Below are 22,140 nucleotides of genomic sequence, written 5' to 3'. Positions count from 1 at the left end.
CAACTTCAATTACCTGATCTGTGGAGTTCTCTTGTAACTGGGATGGGCCCGAGCATATCTGGAGGCCAGTAGACCCAAAGATTTCTCCAGCACTTCTGTGAGGATCACCTGGGCTAACTTAGGGGGCAGAATGGTCCAGAGATCATGATGAAGAGCACAGAAGAAATAATGCCACATCTGGAGTGAGAAGGAGCATCTTTCCCCCTAGCAAAACCACCACACATAAAACAATAGAATCACATCTTCCAAAATGTCAGTTTGCTTCCTATGAACATAATTGGTTCAGGCTGAAAGGAAATAGCGGGAGAGTCTGACACACTAGATGACCAAGAAAGATTTTTGACAAGATGTAAAACATCCTTATTGACAAAGGAACATATGTTTTATTTCAATTACGAGACCAGATATTCTAGTGCAAATCCAGACCGCAAGCTTTTAACCTAGCATATCTTGATTTATCCACTCCCAGCCGGGGGTTTAAAATTTATTTTAGGCAATCAGCTCTACAACTGCCAAACAAGTCATGCTAGTTTAAGATAGAGGGCTGGTTCTTTGAAAATTAAATCTTAATAATTTAAATTGTTTATGTATGTATATTTTTCTGAGACTATTATCATCATAGGAGGTCATTCTTATAGATGTTTGAGATTTCACATTATAATGAGATGACAGGAGAAAAAATAAACTTACATACCACATACTTATCAAAATGCATGAAACCAAGGAGGGGGATGGGTAACTATTAAAGATTATTACATTAGGCTACTGCATTTGTGGGTTTTTAATAACCATGCTAGAAACGGATATACCATAATGGTCTGATTTTACAAGAGTTTGTAAATCCTAGGCAGATGTTATCATTTCTTAGCATTTTTACAGTATTTCATACTTCTAAGGGGCCAGATTCTCCTTCCTTCCACCCCCGAAAGACCTATTCTGTGGGTACCAAATTCTCCCTGACCCCAGAAGAAGACCCAAGAGCAGCTAAGGCCAGTGGGAACAGGCAGAAATGAGAAGGTGGCCTCAAGTGATTTACAAGCATTAATGAGTTAACAGGCTCCCAGGGAGATATGCTAGTAGTTTGACCTCATTTTCCTCAAAGCAGATTAAAAAAAAAACTACTTGAAATAGGAAGAGTAGAATGTGTTTTTCAAATAGTACCTTATTTGTTACCATATCAAAAATTAAATGAGCAAAACTTCACATTTTATCTCTAAGCAATCCTCTTTGACTTAAAATTCTTGCTTTGCCCACTGCTTATAGTTCTCAAACATGATTAAAAAAATTTGTTCTTTTATAGCAAAAGTTGAGTTTCTCATGCAGATATGCCTATCAGTATTTTCCTTACATATTATTCTTCTGATAATTGCTCTGATTTCTAAAATCTTTTGTAGTCACTATAAGAATAATTTACGGTTAATTTCTATTGACTTTCAAATGGAGTTCATAAATGAGTAGAACTGGTATACTTGGGTGGGAAAGTAGAGCATCAAAATGTACAAGAGTCAGGTTCAAAGGAGGAGGCTTTGACCACTTCTGACTTCTAGACTAGACGTATATCAAAACTGTTAAAGAAAAAAAAATTACAAAATTCATGTGGAAGTAGCAAAATTAGAGTATCTTATGCTTCCCTTGCTGTGTGTTCTGTGAAGGAACGTTTTTTAAAATTTTCTGAAGAAAGGATTTTTAGGGCTTGATTTTGTCATACTTTCTGTGTTGTATGTTAATTAAAGCAAAATTGCCCCAGTTGATGTAACGAGTAGTAATGATTTACGCTAACTCTCTCCATAGCAATGGATGGGTGCTTTTAATAACGCGGCCAACATGATTTCTCATATTTTTCAAAATGAAAACCAATTTCCTTAATAGTTAACAATAATGAGAAAGCAAAAGTAACTAGGCATGTAGATTTCTTTTCCTGAAACTGAAAAATACTTCTTTTGAGACTTCCTAAAATGTAAACTTCGTGTTTACTTAAAAATATTCCAAACTGGTCCTCATTCTCACAACTCCCTTCAAAGTGTGTATAACTGTAATAATATACGTAAGGGTTTTCATTAAACTAAATGTGATTCATTTATTCTTCTGACCTGTTTCTCTAAATGTTGTCATTTCAAAAGTATTCTGCTAGTAAACATCTGTTATTTTTGTAGACCCACCATAATGTAAACAGATGTGAGCTTTTATTTAGATTATATATCAGGAAACAAGCAGCTGGGCTTTATTATATAAGCCATTCAGTATTATCTTTGAACAGACAATTCTTTATTCTTTGACTATTGGAAAACACAAGTTGCTAAAATTGAGCAGATGTCAACTATACTCAAAGCTTAATTTTAAACATGTAATCTGAACACCCACTGTGCCATCTGACCAGCAGCTCATCAGAGAGAAACTGAACTCTCTGACTCTCTCAACCTGACAGTTTAGAGAAGGGAAATAATGCATCTAGAGCTCAACTGATGTCACAAAACACGACCAAATATTCCTTCATATCTTGTAAATTCTTTCGCTATTTCCTTATTACCCTTCGCACGCAGCGATAGGCTCCCCTGAGATCGCTCTCCCACCTTTTGCCTCCAGTCAGGCACATTTCATCTCCTTCCCTCTCACAACGGCCCTGCCAAAAACATGCAGTCCTGTTTCACCAATCAATTGGAATAATGGGGAGAGGAGAAGAAAAGGGTGCAGTAAACGGGATAAAACCATTGTCAAGTACTCCGGTTGTCAAAACAGTTTAAAATCTGTGCTATTTTTAGCAGTTTCTTATTTTTGGTAAATAGAAAAGCAGTATCACTTTATTTTCCTGAGCCTAAGTAACAACCACTAACTCTGCAATTAAATTGTAACTACTGACCATGTAAGTATATGGAAACTACGGTACCATGTAATCACGGGGTAACTATCTCCTTATTTCTGTCTCTGAAGCTAACGCCTTGTCATAAGATCTAAGAGCTGCATGTTACATGGTAATTTGGTTTTGTTGTTGTTGTTGTTGTTTTTTAATACTTGGTAACTTCAATAACAGGTTCTCAACGCATCCACTTATTATTTATACCGTACAACTCTTCTAGCTCCCATTTTGCATACGAGAAAACAGAATAGCCCGATGGTGGACGTAGACTGAAAGGATACTTGTGCCTCAACGAAAACATCGTATAAAATTGCTCATTAGTACACTGACATATTGAAATAGTTTGAAACCGGAGATGGACTCATTTTCAATCTCTCTGTTTACCTCAAGGCAAACAAGGAAGCTGGGATGCTGGCAAGAGAGGGGAAGACCAATACTCGGCCTCTTATCTCGAGCTGCCAGCCGCACCGCCACTTTCTCGTGCTCATTCTGCTCGCTGCTGTTTGAAGTGTGTCATGTTTGGAAAACCCTATATGAATGCTCTTGCAAAAAGAAAAACTATCCGGGAAGGGCCTCTAAAGGAGAGATGAAATGGCCTTGGAAAAAGTGGAAATTCCTTTAAAAGAGCTTCTTAGCTACTTCTCTCTGTTATGGCAACATTTGTTATGATTATAACTCGGGCATAAATAGAGCACAGGAACCTTGGGCGTCAGGGGGTTGACAAGAGGGACTTCACTATTTGAATAATACTCCACTCTGGTTTCCCCAGGACTCCATAGCCATCAGGACAGACAGGAAAAACAAGGATCATAAGCTTCAATCCCGAGGACAGGGTAAATTGGGAAAGCTAATGAAGTTGGACTTGACTGATGAATTTTTTAGAAACCCTAATTATCTTTTATTAAGATATTGTAAATGTTTCACTCTGCCCTGAAATCAACTTCATATATTGGGGCTTATGTATAATCAATGAGATTGAAGCCTGACGATGAATAATTTTAATTGATGCTGGGTTTGGTCGTACTGGGAATCATTAGGCTTTAATTCAGCGGAAGTTTGGGAATTCAAAACACAGGCTAAATGAAAATAGGTAAGCTATAAATGATCAGATGGGTCTTAAATCACCCTCATAAGAACATACAACGAGAGGAGCCAAAAATATGTACAAAGAATAAAGTGGCTTAAGAAGAGACATTTAGAGGGGGAAAAAAACAGCGGGGGGGGGGGGGGGGGGAGGGCAGGGATACCCACAGGTAGTCGTCCCTTTGGAGAAAAATATGAAGTAATAGCATTTTGGCATTATCTCTTTGACTTTTCATTGTATCCCGTTACATTCCAACTTAGATAGCACATGCTGCAGCTCAAATTAAGTTATTTTTACTTTTAAGCAGAAGGAGAGTTCTGATGTCTAGCTATTTCAGGTTTTTAAAAAGCGTTTCTCCTAAGTACAAATTCAATATTTAAAAAATATTATCCTAACAGCCTTCATGTGTTAGTAATGCCAAGCTCATGTTTCTAATTAGCCAGAAAGCAGGTAGGCAGTAAAGCATACTTGTGTAAAAAGGAGGGATAGTAAACTTAACTTCACACCTCATAAAAAGCTTTGTAGTCATCCCAGTGGTGGCTCTCAGCATCCTGTAAAAGGCTTGTAGCACAAACTCTGACGCAGTAGTCCGTAACCTGAAACTGGAGAGTGTTGATGAATTCCTGATATCTTTGGACAGGCACCAGGAATATGGGTCTGTTCAGAGGGAATGATCAAAGAGACAGAGATTTAAGGCCTGTGCAGTAGGCGGTAACAATCTCCAGTACTACAAATGGTTTTGATTATTAGATATCAATCATTCATTTCCTCTTAATGCTGAAGTCTGCATCCACATTCACTTTCCAACAAGGAAAAAAAAAAAAAGCTGGTCTTTGTTTTGCAAGTCCTTTGAAAATGTACATCTGCTGTTCCACAAATATGCACTTCAACTTGAGACAAACGGCATTGTCAATACATCATTCAAATATAAAAGTATTCTTTGTAAGCCTATTATTAGAGATCAGTGCATCATTTAGGCATTAGGGTATCGTTATTATAGAGAACAACATGCATTTGTCAGAACCAACTTTTATAAAGCTATCACACGTCCCACAAACACACTCTATTTGTTTTAAAAATTGTAATTTTGTAGATGTCAATTATCTCATAAACTGTTTTAAAATATTCTGCAGAAATATAGTGATTTCTGGCACATTCTGTTTATAAAGTCAAGTATGATTTACCGTATCTGACTACTTACAGGAATTAAAAAAATGTCAGAGCTCTATTTTGCAACGAGCCAAATTTATTTTACTTTTATCTTCAGTTGTCTATATCACACTTTCTTATGCTTTCTCTCCTAAGCAAAGAACTACAGATGCTGTGTCAGGAGTACTGAAGAGATTGTCAGACTCTGGCCGAACAGCCAGGTGCATATGGTCCTTTCATAAAGGGCTGTGCTATCTCCTAGAGGGTACAAGTTTCGCCAGAAAGACTGTGTGGTCATCGTTATCCTATTTCCAGAAAATATACAGTTTTCTTAGACTACTACTATGTGAGAATTAAGACCACCAGATGCTTTCTGCTCAATTATTAAGGACAGCTCATTACTACATGGGCGCTCTGAAGTACATTTACATTGGTCAGTAGAATAGATGGAAAATGCATTTATTCACTGTGTAAGTCCTACTATTCTGTTTGTGTAGAAACAAAAGAGAGAAGTGCCTATTTCACAGTGGTGTGTATGAGGGGCAAAAGCAAGCTTAGCCTTCCTCTCCAGGGTGGTCAGTGCAGTATGCCTTATGAAACGGAGAGGGTCTGTTTGGTCAGGTCATAAATAGCATGTGGAAAACAGTTGCTCCAGATCAGAATATGGAAAAATGTATGGATTTCTCTCTGGAGCAGGCCTTTAGAAAGAGGAGCTGTCTTCCTTCCTAATCTAGGTTTTTGGGTTAATTGATCCCATGTTCTACCTTTTTGACATGCTCAAGTCAAGACAAATCAAAGTCATTCACTGTGTTCATTATAGTTTTCTCTTTCTCGAATATTATCATCAAGATTTCACTCCAGTGATATCCAAAGATTACACATTCCTTTAAGCAAGGCCATCAACCTAATGTAATTGACACTCACTTCTTAGTGTTTTCTTTCATCATATTATCATACTGCATAAAATGCTGGAAGACATAGACCGCTGTGGAGAGCAATGTGTGTAAGTTGGTCAGGGGTGCTTTGGAAGGAAACTCCTTGCTTCTCTCTTGCAGTCTCGCCAGGACAGCTGCTGCCACTTTACAACAGGCCTCCACAAAGTTTGCTCTAATTTCCTGGAAAGAATCATCTCTGCATGCCAGAGCCAGTGGAAGCATTGTGTCAAGTTTTTCCATGATGTCAGAACAAAACTAGGGAGAAATAAATGTAGCACTGAGTTATTTGTACTCTGACAGCACCGTGTAATTAATGTATATGGGAGCCAAGTTCCTAAATAATGACTTTGACATCAAGCATAAAGACACGACGTGATAATAATCAATTTCTCAGTTTCTTGTAGAAAGTTAAATGTTTTATGTCAAATAAGGAAATACCAAAAGGATGCTTCTCTCTATATAATCTTCAAACCTTACGCTTTCCAGACAGACATTATAAAAAACTCATGAAATAGCATGCATGACAATACTTTATTTGTAGTTAATAGAACTTGGAAAACATCCATCCTTGATATTAATCTGATTGCATTATTTTTGAACTTACTCGTTTCTTTGCTGAATTTTTGTAAGTATCTTCTTCTTAATCACCACCTATACACAAGGTCTACTGATTTATTTTAAATAATCCAGAAGCATCAGAAACAATATCACATGGTATCTTTTTTTTTTTAAGATTTTATTTATTTATTTTAGAGAGAGACAGTGAGAGAGAGCATGAGTGAGGAGAAGGTCAGAGGGAGAAGCAGATTCCCCGTAGAGCTGGGAGCCCGATGCGGGACTTGATCCCGAGACTCCAGGATCATGACCTGAGCCGAAGGCAGTCGTCCAACCAACTGAGCCACCCAGGCGTCCCTCATATGGTATCTTTTTAATTGGTAAGAAGTCAGCAACTTTCAGAAGTGATGTGCCTGGCTTTTCAGTCGTTATTATGAATCTACTCTTTATGCGGGATGGGAAGGCAAAACTTGCCAGCACGCCCAATTTGCCAACAGTGTTCCCAGGGGAATATTCTGGAGCCCCAGGCTGGCAGTAGCCAAATAAGGAGGCCATCTTTAAGAATGCTCTTTTTTTTTTTCTTCTTAAGATTTTATTTATTTGAGAGAGAGAGAGAGAGAGAGACTGTGAGCTAGGGGAGAGGTGGATGGAGAAGGAGAAGCAGGCTTCCCAATGAGCAGGGAGCCCCATGTGGGACTTGATCCCGGGATTCTGGGATCATGACCTGAGCGGAAGGCAAACACTTAACTGACCGAACCCCCCGGAGCACCCCAAGAATGCTCCTTTAAAAACATCCCAATCATAAACTGAACTCATTGGGGCTTAATACTGAGTAACTGTATTTATTTATTTATTTGCATAATTACTTTCTATTTTCTCAGTATGATCTGTGACTCTCAAGGTACACACAAAGATGCAAGACAGATGTTAAGGAAATAGAATGTGCATTAGTATGTAAATAAAGATTTGAAAGTTGTCTAGACCAGTAAAAGGTAGTAATTCCTTCAACCTCCTAAATTTCTCCTGAAGTCATTAAAAGGTATAGCCCAAACAGGCAGTTTCACCAGCTCTCCATTAAGTCACAGAAGCCTCTGCTTTAAGGGCCTCAGATTCATGGAGCCACAAGGTGGCCACAGGTTTCAATCTTTTTTGCTACCAGTGGCCATGGCCCATGGACACCAGAGAAGAAATCTGGTATTGAGTTAAATACCAAGTATTTGCCAAGAAACTCCAATATTGTTCTATAGGTTCCCTTTGCAACCTCTTATATTTTATTCTTTTAAAGATTTATTTTATTTATTTGAGAGAGAGGGAGAGAGTGAATACAAGTTGGGGGAAGGGGCAGATGGAGAGAATCTTCAAGCAGACTTCTGGCTGAGCATGGAGCACTCCACAGGACTCTATCCCACCAACCATGAGATCATGACCTGAGCTGAATTCAAGAGTCAGATGCTCAACCAACAGGCGCCACACAATGTCTTATATTTAAAGAAAAAAAAAAAAAGTCTCATTATGGCAGTCAATGGTTTGAAAGGATTTCATTTGATACTTGCCTTTGCAATTTTCTTTGGTTGCTCTTCCTCAGGAACCACATGGCTGTCTTGCCAAACTTCCTGCACATTTACAAGGTTCATAGCATAGGTCACAGCTAAAGTCCTTTCATTCTGTTCCTGCTGGAGAATTTTTGTGGAAAAATCTTCAACTGCTGTTGTTATACAATGTGCCATGGGAAGAGACACTTCTTTAAATGCACTTCGCCAAGCAAAATCTAGTAAAGTAGCCTGAAATATAAATTTATATGAAGTTATATTAATCTTAACTCAGCAACAAGTGTTCACATTGTTATAGATATAAAATTATTACTTTCTTTCAGCATTTGAATATAGGTATTCTTTGATAAATGGCAAAACCATTCTTACAACCTGAAAAATATTACCCAGCAAATAAAGCAATATACAAAAACATGTGTATTCTTTACACAGAGTAATACACTGGCATTTCATTTTAATTCATCAGTAAATTTAATCAAAAACTTTTTTCAAAATTTAATCTTTTAAATATAGTTCAATAAAACTATCTTTATGAAAGTTAAAAGTTACATTTACTGTTTATCACATAAGGCAATCTTTAAATTCAATATATTTAATAAAGCCTAAATTAGATTTTTATAGTCTTTTTTATAGTTTATTGTTAACAAGTACTGCAACATAAGACAGAGTTTAATATTCAATCTTTTATTTCTTTTTCATTCTCAGAAATCCAGACAAGCCAAAAAAGAGCAACAAGAAATCTCTCAGAGAAATTACATCATGGCACCTTTCTAGAGTTTTACTTCTTTAGAATTTTATTCCGTTTCTTCACTACTTTTGTTCCAAGAAATGAGGAATTAAAATTATCTGCATTGTTCTGTGTTGGAGAAGTGGGAGGGGATGTAGTAAATGGAGACTGGTAGTGTTTTGTCTTCTTTTTTCTTGGGGTCTGGGCTCCATATAATTATGAACGTATTCTATCCCCAAGTCCTCTAATGTTCTCTTAAGTACTAAAAAATTATGGGTAGTAGGTGAGCCCAGGCTTAGCATTAAATTTTCCCTGTTTCAATGTAATCTTGCTTACTGTAATAATTCACCTACTCCAACTTTAGAAGACCTGAGGCTCAATATGCCTGATTGAATTACCTATTTTTCTGGATCTCAGTTTTTTCGCTGGAAAAGTAAAAGAGCTGATTTGGATGATGTCTATGGTTTCTCTCAGTCTGAAATTACTGAGATTATGGCCGTTAGCTTACTTTTCCTATACATACATCCCAGTCAGCATTTATTTAGTGCTTTCTATATACACTGTATGAAGTAATAAAGATGATTCATCTTCTAGAGCTAAAATTCCATATAATTCCATGATATACTCCATGAGTATAATCAATAATCAAATCTAAAATCAAAATCTATAGTAAAAAAGTAGCTCTCATTTTCACTATGTATATAATTATGGTATAATTTAACTTTCTTTCTTTTTTTTTTTTTTTAAAGATTCCACTTATTTATCTGACAGAGAGAGATCACAAGTAGGAAGAGAGGCAGGCAGTGGGGCGGGGGGGAGCATGAGCAGAGAGCCTGATGTGGGGCTCGATCCCAGGATCCCGAGACCATGACCGAGCCGAAGGCAGAGGCTTAACCCACTGAGCCACCCAGGTGCCCATTTTTTGCCCTTTTACATGTTTACCTGCTATATCAGTCAGGATCCATTCAGAAAACAGAAACCACATGAGGTATTTCATAAGGAAGAATTTTAATGTAGGGTGTCAGTTACTAAAAGTGATGGAATTTTGACGAGCTAAACGTGGGCTAGGGAGCAAGACAGATATTAACAGAGTAGGAAGCCACTGCCACTTCTGGGGCTGGAGGAACAAGCAAAGGGACTGTATATGGGAGTGTAGTTCCTGGGGCTACCAACCTCAGTTAAAGGTAATGCAGACCCGACAGGTGGAGCTGTGTGTTGAGAGCAGGGTCCATGGAGGAAATGTTTCCTAAAACAGAGAGGGGAAGAAGTACCCTGGTTTCCCTCTATCCACCCTCTAGTCCTCTATCACCGCCTTCCATGGGCCCAAACTTCCTAGAATCCTGGAAGGCGTAGTTCTCTATAACACAAAACAGAGCAGGGAAGAGTGGTAATGGATCTGAGAACAGACAGGCGCAGGCAGGGCACTCTAAAATAAGAGGCCAGTTCAAGCTGTTCTTTCCTCTTTCGTTTCCTTTCTAATGTCCATTTTCTTGCCTTCAACAATTATCTACAGCACAAATTCTCAAAGTGTAGCCAGTGAATTGGGATAAGAACAAACATTTCTTCACTTGCAGTACCCTAACTTCTTCCAGGGAACAGACTGGGCAAGAGAGCAGCGTCCCCACTAAATCCAATTTTTGCCAGAACTTACAAGCTAATTTTCAAACAGGTATTTTTTTTTCTTTAGTGGCAAAGGGTAAAACTCAAGACACTGTGATTCATAATGGATTTACAGACATATGATACTGTTACATATGAGTAAAAAACTACCACCCTTCTTTCCTCATTTACCTCTTTGACAGGTAGCAATTGCTCTGAAGGAACCCTGGTTTCACTTGCTCTGGGTTTCTCTATCATAACTTCTTGACTGGATGGATCCAAAATTCCTAAAGAAAACAAACACAAAAGTGTACATTAAGAAAAACCTTACCAGATGGAATTAATAGACTCGGGTTAAAATTAATTTGGTAGAAAAGTTCTGTCCCTAGTATAGACACACAAACACATATATCAAGATGCAGAGAACGTAGTCAATAAGATGTAGGGTGATGTCACCATTACAGAAACTAGAGGATTAGGGCGCCTGGGTGGCTCAATCATTAAGCATTTGCCTTTGGCTCAGGTCATGATCCCAGGGTCCTGGGATGGAGTCCGGCAGCACGCTCCCTGCTCAGCAGGAAGCCCGATGCTCCCTCTCCCACTCCCCCTGCTTGTGTTCCCTCTCTCACTCTCTCTCTTCTCTGTCAAATAAATAAAGAAAATCTTAAAAAAACAAACAAACTACAGGATCAAAATATGTAGAGCCCCCTTCCATACATACAACTTGATGACATTTATATGCTATCTATATTGATATTTGATATACATGTATATATAACATGTAAAATATAGATAACTTTGTTCTTAATATATTTTCATGTTGAGAATGTAGGATGACAGTACAGAGTAACATCAATCTCCTTGTCCATTTAAGTTTTTTTTTCCTTTTAAGATTTTATTTATCCATTTGTCAGAAAGAAAGAGAGTGCGAGCACAAGGACGGGGAGCAGCAGACAGAGGGAGAAGCAGGCTACCCTGCTGAGTGAGAAGCCTGATATGGGACTCGATCCAAGGACCCTGGGCTCATGATCCGAACCGAAGGCAGATGCTTAACTGGCTGAACCACCCAGGCATCCCTAAAAATTTAACTTCTAAACTTAAGAATGGTGCATTTAAGACATGGTGATGCTCCTTAGCACATTAATACTTCTTCTCTTGAAATGAGGAAGAACAAAAAAGTACATGGGTAAACATCAGCACATCAGGAAAAATTACACTATTAATAAGTATATCAATAATCCATTGGAAAGATACAAACCCTGGGATAAGAAATGATCTTATTTTAAAATGGAAATATTTCCACATATGTATCTTTTAGAATTAAGGAAGTATTTTCCATGGGAAAAAAATTAGAGCTACAAAAATGTGATAAAAATATGCCAAAAATTAATCTTTAAGAATAATTGGTCACCTGGGTGTCTCAGTTGGTTAAGCGACTGCCTTCAGCTCAGGTCATGATCCCTAAATCCTGGGATCGAGTACTGCATCAGGCTCCCAGCTCCATGGGGAGTCTGCTTCTCCCACTGATCTCCCCTATCATGTTCTCTCTCACTCTCTCTCTCTCAAATAAATAGATGAAATCTCAAAAACAAAAAAGACTTGTAAGGATTGTTCCAAAAAAAAAAAAAAAAAGAATCTTTCCACTTTTCCAATCAGAGTCTATTAATTATAATTTAATTTGAAATGAATGAGTTAACATTTACCTTTTGTTTTTGCTTAGTCTTGATATATGATGATTAATTATAAATTTGATGCCCTTTTTTTTTTTAAGTTTGAGGATCTTAAGAATTGGTTTCTGCTTATGTCCTGAGCAAACAAAGTTCAAAGACTGATTCTTATCAGTGGGATTTCTGACAGATATAATCATCTAGAAGATGTGTAGGGTTTTTGTCTTCTGTTTTCTGAATACGGCTCTCTGAGCATAATCATGGATGATTCTTAAGTAGTATAATTTACAAAAGCATTCCCTAGAAAGGTAAATACTCCATTTGGTAAGCAATAATTTCCTTTTTGAAAATTTTATCAGAGTTTATGTATTGTGAGGAAAAGTCTTCCTCAATTCCAGTGTTCTTAATCATTTTGGATTTGTGAACACTTTTGAGAACTTCATTACCATCCAAAATGCACAGTATGATTGCATGGTAGGTGTGCTCACACATACCCATCCCCCCCATACACACACACACACACACACACACACACACACACACACACACACACACACACTATTGGGAATTCCCAGGCCCTCTTGCACAGTGCATTCATGAACTCCAAAGGCCTATGGACTATAGTTTATAGTTTAGGAATCCTGCTTCATTTCTCTTCATATACTATAACATAGAGAGGATTTTAGATCAGTGTTATACCATTTAACCTAAAATGCCTTCTCTCTCTTTCTTTTTAAAAAGATTTTATTAAAAAAAAAAAGATTTTATTTACTTATTTTACAGAGACAGACAGAGCACAAGGAGGGGGAGCAAACAGCAGGCAAAGGGAGAGGGAAAAGCAGGCTCCTCAAGGAGTGGGGAGCCCAATGTGGGACTCAATCCCAGGACTGTAGGATCGTGACTAGAGCCCAAGGCAGATGCTTATCCGACTCAGTCACCCAGGTGCCCCTGGAGTGGTATATTTTTGACAACTAAGGAACCAATATTGATTATTATTACCTAAAGTCCATAGTTTATATTAGGATTAATTTTTTATTAATTTTTTATTTTAATTCCAGTATAGTTAACATGTAGGTTTACATTACTTTCAGGTGTACAGTATAGCAAATTGACAATTCCACATATCATTCAGTGCTCACCAGGACAAGTTTACTCCTTACATTCACCTCCCCTCTGAAATCTATGAGTCTGTTCTCTTATAATTAAGAGTCTATTTTTTGATTTGTCACTCTTTTCCTCCTATTTATTCTTCTTTTGTTTGTTTCTTAAATTCCACATGAGTGAAATCATATGGTACTTGTCCTTCTCTGGCTGACTTATTTCATTTGGGATTATACTCTCTAGCTCCATCTATGTCATTGCAAATGGCAAGATTTCATTCTTTTTTATGGGTGAATAATATTCCATTACATATCTCACATCTTTATCCATTCATCAATCAATGGACACTTGGTCTGTTTCCATTATTTGCTATTACAGATAATGCTGCTATAAACATAGGGCTGCATGTATCCGTTTAATGATTCTGTATTTTTTGGGTAAATCGCCAATAGTTTGATTACTGGATTGTAAAGTAGTTCTGTTTTTAAATTTTAGAGGAATCTTCATATTGTTTTCCGGAGTGGCTGTACCAGTCTGTATTCCCACCAACAATGCAAGAGGGTAACTTTTCTCCACATCCTCGCCAAAACTTGTCTCTTTTTGTGTTTTTGATTTTAGCCATTCTGACAGGTATGAGGTGATACATCATAGCCTCATAGTTTTGATTTGTATTTCCCTGATGCTGAGTGATATTGAGCATCTTTTCATGTGTCTGTTGGCCATCTGGACGTCCTTTTTGGAAAAATGTCTGTTCATGTCTTCTGTCCATTTTTAAATCAGATTATTTGTTTTTTGGGTGTTGAGTTTTCTAAGTTCATTACATTTTGGGGACTCCTGGGTAACTCAGTTGGTTAAGCATCTGCCTTTGGCTTGGGTCATGATCCCAGGGCCCTGGGATCGAGCCCCACATTGGGCTCCCTGCTCAGAGGGGAGTCTGCTTCTCCCTCTCACTCTCCCTCTGTGTTCTCTCTCTGAAATAAATAAATAAAAACTGAAAAAAAAAGTTCTTTATATTTTGGTTACTAACACTTTCTTGGATATATCATTTTAAAATATCTTCTCCCAGGTTGCCTTTTGGTTTTGTTGATTGTTTCTTTCACCATGCAGAAGTTTTTATTTTGATACAGTTCCAATAGTTTATTTCTGCTTTTGTGTCCCTTGCCTCAGAAGATATATCTAAAAAAATGTTGCTAGGGCTTATGTCAGAGAAATTACTGCCTATGCTCCCTTCCAGGATTTTTGTGGTTTTTAAGGCCTCACATTTAGACCTTTAATTCATTTTGAAATTAAGGATTCATTCTTTGTGTTGTGTGCATTCTATGGGTTTTGCCAAGTACATAATGTCATGTATCCACCATTACTGTTTCATATAGAATTATTTCACTGCTCTAGAAATCTCCTGTGCTCCCTCTATTCACCTCTTTTCCCCTTTTCCCTTCCTTTGGAAACTACTGATCTTTTTACTGTCTCTATACTTTTGCTTTTTCCAGAAGGTCATTTAATTGGAATCATGTAGTATATAGTCCTTCCAGATTGGCTGCTTTCATTTAGCAGTATCCGTTTAACATTCTTCCTTGTATTTTTGTAGCTTGGTATCTCATTTATTTTTATCACTGAATAATATTTTATTGTCTGGATGCACCACAATTTATTTACCTATTCATCTACTGAAGGACATCTTGGTTGATTCTAAGTTTTGCCAGTTATGAATAAAGCTGCTATAAACATTCATGTGTTGGTTTTCATGTGAACGTAAGTTTTCAACTCATTTGTGTAAATATCTGAGAGTGTGATTACTAGATAATATAAGACAGTGTTTAGCTTATAAGATACAATGAAATCATCTGCTTGAGAGGCTATACTATTTTACAGTCCCATCAGCAAAGAGTGAGAGTTCCCGTTGCTTCACATCGTTGTGAGAATTTAGTGTTGTTAGTGTTTCAGATTTTAGCCAATCTAACAAGTGTGTAGTGGTATCTCTTTGTTTTGCTTTGCATTTCCCTGATGATATATGAAGTTGGGCATCTTTTCATATGCTTATTTGCCATCTGTATATCTTCTTTGGTAAGGAGTCTGTTCAGATCTTTTGCTCATTTTTTAATTGAGTTTTTGTTGTTGCTTTCTTATTGAATTTTAAGTGTTCTTTGTATATTTTGGATACAAGTCCTTTATCAGATATGTGTTTTGCAAATATTTTGCTCCGTCTATGGGTTGTCTTTTCATCCTCTTAACCACCATATCTTTTCACTTCACAATTTTACTTTAGAAATGTACTGTCCAGATATGCATGTCCACATTTAAGACAAAGTTCAAGGAAATTTGCTCTATCATTGTTTGTGGTAGTAAATAAAGAGGAAAACAAAACCCTATATGTTCATCAGTGAGTAACAGGTTAAATTATGGTACACGTGCCATTGGAAAATTATTTGCCTATTAGGAAGAATGAGATCTTTCTATATAACTGTTAATAAAAAAGAAGTTCTGCATAGTAAGACAAGATTTCACGTTATTTTAACTTGGGGATATATACAAAAGTCGTTGTCTCTGTAAAGGAAAACTAGACAAGTTGGAGCAGAAAAAGACTTAATTTTCACTATATACTCTTTTACCTTGTTCAAAGTTTTACTATATGCTCCGACTACTATTCAAAACAAATTTTAAAGAAGAAAAAACAATAAAGATCAAATTGTTAATGATATGAAGGGACAATGCTAGATTGGTAATGTCATCTTGTTTTTTTTACAGAGAGCTCATAAAACCAGCTAATTTAAAAAGATATTTAACTCTGGAAAAATAATACTAGTTCAAACTACAGGCTTTGCAGATCTATTTCTGGAAATAACTATCTGCCATTGTGCAGCTATAGTTTAAGACTTTAAAAAAAGTTAATTATCTTATATTTATCATTTCACTTCCAAATACATTATGCTTATTCACTGAAAGTAACATGCTTTGATGTTTATACAAACCATTTGCTATTTTCAAGATGAATAAGAAAAAAAGATAAGCTTCCCAAGACTTCTTTTGCCAGTGAGCAGTTCTACAGTAAGACAGAAAATGAATTATCAAGCAGTTATGAATATAATGTTTCCCCTAAAATTAAAAAAATGTAAAAACCTAATCCTATGTAAAGAGCAAAAGGGATCATTTTAAGGTAGTATTAGTAAGATTGATTCTAGACTAATAAGATACCTTGTGGTTTTAATGAATTGTGGCATTTTTGCATTTGCTTGGAATTCAATATGGTCAATATCCAAATTTGGCATTGTCAAACTTAATGAGCTCTGTGAACATGTGACAAATTATTTCATTGATTTAAATATATATTGAAAACTCTATACACTTATTAGCATTATCTAGAGAAGTAGCCCATGTTTGGCTCATCACGCTAAAACATACTTATTTGTATGCAGTCAACACTGGTTTCCTTAAGAGCATGCCCAGATTAAGGACCTCAGTAGAGTGCAGAGGGTCACAGGAATGCCAGCTGCTAAGCAGTCTCCCCCCTAAAGAGTTCGCTGTGGTTCATTTTACATTTCTGGTTAGTTTCCACACTGCCGCTTTCTTTCATAGACAGTAGAGGTTGGCAGTACTTCCCTGTGACATCCACTTTCACACCCAAATTGGTCTTCATAGGCTCCCATTGTGTGCACTACAAAGCAACTTGCCTTGTTGGCAGCTCTAAGTGGGAACTACAAGTCTTTCTTTTCTTCACTGTTCTTTTCTGGCTCACAAGCAACCTCCCACCAAAAGCTGAATCTGTGGAAGAGACTACATCCAAGAGATAATACTATGAAAAAGTATGAAGAGAAGCCCAGGTGGCCACCTTGCAAATTTCCAATGTGGAAGCCTTCGACCTCTCTGCCCAAGAAACAGCTAAAGTCCTAGTGTAATGAGCTTTACAAACCCTAGGAGCCTCTTTACCTTAACTACATACGCCTCCCTAATACAATCCCTTAACCATCTAGCTAAGGAACTCTTAGAAGCCATTTGACCCCTCTTAAGACCCCCTAAGAGTACAAACAATCTTTCAGAAGATCTGAAATCTTTGATTCTTCTGAGACAAACCCTAAGTGTTCTTCTTACATCCAATTGAAGCAGCCATTGCTCTTTGTCATTGCTGGGGCTAAAGAAAAATGAGGGCCAAGAAACCTCCTGGTTTAGATAAATCTCAGATGCCACCTTTGGAAAATTTGAGGAACTGCCCGAAGAACAACTGTATTCCAAAGGAGCATTAGAAGTGCCCCATAAATCAAACCTGAGGCCGCTCCAGAAGACATGATCACCTAAAAGAAATACCGTAAGGCACCATAACAGTCAAATAATGTCCTATCGTTTGCTGAAATGACCAAAATAGAAAACCATCAAGTTATGACCAAAAAAAACAAAGTAAATAAATATCATAGCTAAATATATTTCTTCCTCTGAAAATACTTCTTATGTCTCTACAGGATCTATTGTATCATATTCAAATTATTAAGAGCAATGACAATTCAGCTAAATGGACAATAGAGTAGTAAACATCAAAGTAAAATATTTAATCATCTTTATATTTTCTCTATGTGATGTTAAGCACCTGGGTATTTTTAAAACATCTGGACAATAAGGGGAAAAAAAGCCCTCATTTTCATCACACTGTTTTGGTTACATGGACATAGTAGGCAACTCTTTCCAAGATCTTTATTAGCAAAATATGCTCCAATCAAAAGAAATACACAGGAAACCAAATGACTTGGTCTTTTTTTCCCCTTATTCCCTCCCACACAAGATTTCCAAGCAAAACATTAACTATCAGGATAACTTAAGATGCATTTGGTTTCTTTAATCATCTGTTTCAGGGAACCTTTTCCTTCCTGATTTAAGAAACCAATGCTTTTGATAAGAATTCATTAAGTTGGCTACACTGAATAAAACATTTAAGTTTTTCTTGACAATTTCCCTCAAGATCATTCTTTGCAGGGAGCCATTTATATAAAGTTATGTCAGATTAAATCAATCTTAGTTTTGTTATTAAAAATATGAATTTCAACAATGAGGAAGACATATATCACATGGGGATGATTTAGTACTTAAGACATTTCTTATACCTGTGCTTTAAGATTCCTTCCACATACATTGTTCAATAACCCACAACTGTATTTCTATAATACATTCTTATTAATATGAATTTGAAGTTACTTTTATCTGCCATGCTGCTTATATAATGATAAATTTGGGTAAGGCAGCATGTCGTAGAATAATTATATATTTTCTCTGTTGGTTTTATTCAGTAATGGTAACTATTTCCCTCAAATATATAGCATTTGTAAGTCTCAACAACGCTTGATCTCAATCTGAATGAGTTGAGCCAGCTTTTTCTTTTTCTTCTTTTTCTGAAATCAGTATATCAAACCTTTGCTTCAACTGTTGGCCATTTGAGTTTTGTATCTTTATAATACTTCTCTCATACAATTTAATTTTCAACCTATGCTGCCTTTAAAGGAATAAAGTTCTTAAAATTCACCTAATTTCACTAGAGTCTAGTCTAGGACCAAAACAATATGAGTTCAAGAGGTAAGAGTCTAGATGTGTTGTGGTCTGCTCTGTTTCTTGATCCACACTTCAGAAGAGAACAGCTAGAGATGAGGACAGGAGACACAAACCCTTCGCCAGGCATGATGGATGTTGAGGAGCAAAACCAAGTGTCAAGTGCTTGAGGCACAAACATATCAGTCAAAAATTAGGATGGCATATTTATCTACTCAGATATCTCTTCGACCCAGTCAGTTTAATCTAGAAAACTCTCTAGGGTTTGTATTATCTCCTAATTAAATCTACTTTTCCATTGTCTTTTAATTTTCATATTTTCTTATATTTTTATTATTTTCTTACTGGACTTTTTTGACAGCTTTAGAACCCTGAAATCCACCTCCAATTTTTCTTCAAATTATCTCCAAGTTTGAAAAAAATGATCCACTTGATAACTTAGTAGTGCTACTTAAATTTAATGGGACTCATAGAAGGCCAGTATGCTATGCTTAATATAAAAGAAACTTCAAGCCTGCAACTTTTCAACATTATTTACTCAAGTAAAATAAATAAGGAAATACAAAAGTCAACATCATAAAGTAAATGTAATTCCTTACTAAGAAATCGGGTTTTGAAATTTTCTGATTGATTGTTAATCATTCGGTTCCCTCACTTTATTTTGCAAATGCAGTCACAAGCTGTATTTATTGTGCTTAAACTGATACATGATACCATGTAAAAGAGAACTTCGTGTAGTTCATTCTGATATAGATCAAAATATTTATAAGTATAGATATGAACACAGGGAACATATTTTAACTGTTATGCCTCTGAATTCCACCTATAATATTAGAAACATTATTTTAACATATATGGCATAGCTTTCTTCAAAAGGATTTTGTTAAGATTAACTAAACTTAAAACAACATATTATATAATTTGAATTGCTTTTATAAAGCTCAAGTTTATTGCTTGTTACGTACTAGACATTCTTTTCAATACATACACTAAATTGTTTAATTCTTACAACCTTACATAACATACTGAGATTTGAAGCACATAACAGTAAAAGAAAACAAAGAGAAAGTTAGTTTAGTCCTACACCATCATTTTGAAGATGAGTAAATGACGTCTAAGGAAACTAAATATTTTGCCCAAGGTCATCTGGCCGCTAGAAGCAGAAGAGGAGCTACTAGGTCATCTGGTCTGCTTGTTTTCTTCCATAAGCCAGGCTGTGTTTCTCAGAATTTAAAAAAAAAAAAAATTAATCTGATTTCATCTAAAGATTATTATCCAGAATTGACTTATAATGATTTGTCCCTTGGAATCATGGAATTTGTCATATACAAAGGAAGAAAATGTAATTTCATGGTGTGCATTATAGTCAACATTTATTTAAGGAATTCTTTTTTTTTTTTTTTTTTCCAAGTAATAGTACAGATTCAGCAGGAAGTGAAAACACGGAGAATAGGTATATAAATTTAAACAAAAGAGCATGTTACCTGAAATATTTCTGGGTGTTTTGAGAGATACCAATAATTCGTCCAATAATTTTTCAACATTTTCTTCCAGCTTCAAGAAGGATTTTATGAGTTGTGATAAGAATTTGAGTTTATCAAAGGAGAGGAAAAAGTTTCTTCCTTTCTGTGGGCATTCAGGAGTTACTGTGAAAAGAAAAGATGAATACTATTACATTTGTACATTTTATTTGTTTTCTCAGTAAATACTGAAATAATCTATGTGATTCCATAAGCCATCAAAACTAATAAAATCAGCATTTAAACAAAGTTTATTCTTTAAGAAATGCATATAAAATCTCCTACGAGTTTCTTTTCTTTTGGGAAGCTGGAGATGAGTATTCTGTTTAAAACAAATATGACAATTAAATAATTATATTGATTCTCAGAGTTTATAGACTGGTAATGTGATTTGTAAAATCATATCTTATATAATTCTATTTTTTTTTAAAGTCTTAGACAACTTCAATCTAGTCACGAGAAAACATCAGGCAAACCCAAATTGACAGAAATTCTATAAAATAGCTGGTCTGTACTCTTTAAAAGTGGTATGTCACAAAACACAAAGACTAGGAAATGTTCTACTCAAAAGGAGGAAAAAAAGACATGACAACTGAAATCAATACATGATTGGTATTTTATTTACTTTATTATAAAAAAACATTATTGGGTTAAATTGGTGAAATCTGTGTAAGGTCTACAGTCTGACGCTCTTATTTCATGATTATTTATTTTCTGATATGGGTAACTATACTGTGATTATTAAAGAGAATGCCCTTGTTTATTTGTTTGTTTTCCAAAGTCTACTGATTTATTTCTTTTTAAATTTCATTAACATATCATATATTATTTTCTTCAGGGATACAGATCTGTGAATCCTTAGTCTTACACAATTCAAAGCACTCACGACAGCACATACCCTCCCCAGTGTCCATAACCTCGCAGGGGAGAATGCCCTTGTTGTTAAGAAATACACACTGGGGGTGTCTGGGTGTCTCAGTCAGTTAAGCATCTGCCATCAGTTTAGGTCATGATCTCAGGGTCCTGGGATCAAGCGTCACGTCAGGCTCCCTGCTCAGCAAGGAGTCTGCTTCTCCCTCTCCCTCTGTCTGCTACTCCCCCTGCTTGTACTCCGTGTGTCAAATAAATAAAATCTTGAAAAAAAAAAAAAGAAATACACACTTAAATATATAAGAACAAACATATGTAATCTACTCTCAGTTCAGTTTTCAGAGAGAGTGAATGCAAATGTGGAAATATGGTAAAATACTAGCATTTGAGGAATCTTGATGTTTTTTGTTAGTCTGAAATTAAAATAAAAATTTAACTTAAAAGAGAAAATGACTACACAAAGGATATGAGTTTTTAAGGCCTTAGAAGCATTCCTCCTAAAAAAAAAAAAAAAAAAAGAAGCATTCCTCCTATAGCATTAAAGAGAAGCAACTTTATTGTTGAATCTAGAATACATAATTCATGAAATCATGTTTAAAAATAACTTCTATCTAAATAATTGTGATATCAGTTTCTTTCAGGAGAACAAAAAGAACTTAAAATAAACAAAGATTGATTTTTCTTTTGTAATTTTTTTTCTTTTAAAATTGTAATATACTACCATTTGAATATAGAAAAATATCTTACACTCTAAGCATGTGGAGAATAGAACCAACCTCACCAAAAGGCACTGGGGATCAAGTTTTCAAGAATTTAAGGAATTCATCCTTTATTATTGTCACTTCTTTAAATATGTATTTAAGAACTACCTTGAGGCTTAATGACAAATTGGAAAATTTGTAAACTCTTATAAAGTAAGCACGAAGTACATTTTGTGAGAAAATGCTGAGAATGCCACTTAGACATAATGTAAGGCCTGGTGATTCCTTGTGAAAAAAACATT

General features: G+C 35.9%; 1 protein-coding gene across 1 annotated transcript in view; it reads right to left on the bottom strand.

Moving 5' to 3' along the window:
* KIAA0825 (KIAA0825 ortholog) overlaps positions 1 to 22,140 on the bottom strand; it is a 426,841-nt gene that overhangs the window by 294,818 nt on the left and 109,883 nt on the right. The window contains exons 6-11 of the mRNA XM_045999249.1: positions 20,232 to 20,393; positions 10,646 to 10,740; positions 8,131 to 8,358; positions 6,012 to 6,277; positions 4,445 to 4,595; positions 14 to 204 (exon numbers count right to left, since the gene is read on the bottom strand). Of these exons, the coding sequence (XP_045855205.1) occupies positions 14 to 204; positions 4,445 to 4,595; positions 6,012 to 6,277; positions 8,131 to 8,358; positions 10,646 to 10,740; positions 20,232 to 20,393 (1,093 nt within the window). The remainder of the gene's footprint in view (positions 1 to 13; positions 205 to 4,444; positions 4,596 to 6,011; positions 6,278 to 8,130; positions 8,359 to 10,645; positions 10,741 to 20,231; positions 20,394 to 22,140) is intronic.

This window comes from Meles meles, chromosome 3 (genome assembly GCF_922984935.1).
Source record: "Meles meles chromosome 3, mMelMel3.1 paternal haplotype, whole genome shotgun sequence".
NCBI classification, from domain to species: domain Eukaryota; kingdom Metazoa; phylum Chordata; class Mammalia; order Carnivora; family Mustelidae; genus Meles; species Meles meles.
Note: the sequence above shows the minus strand (reverse complement) of the source record. Positions and strands in the feature narration are given on the sequence as shown.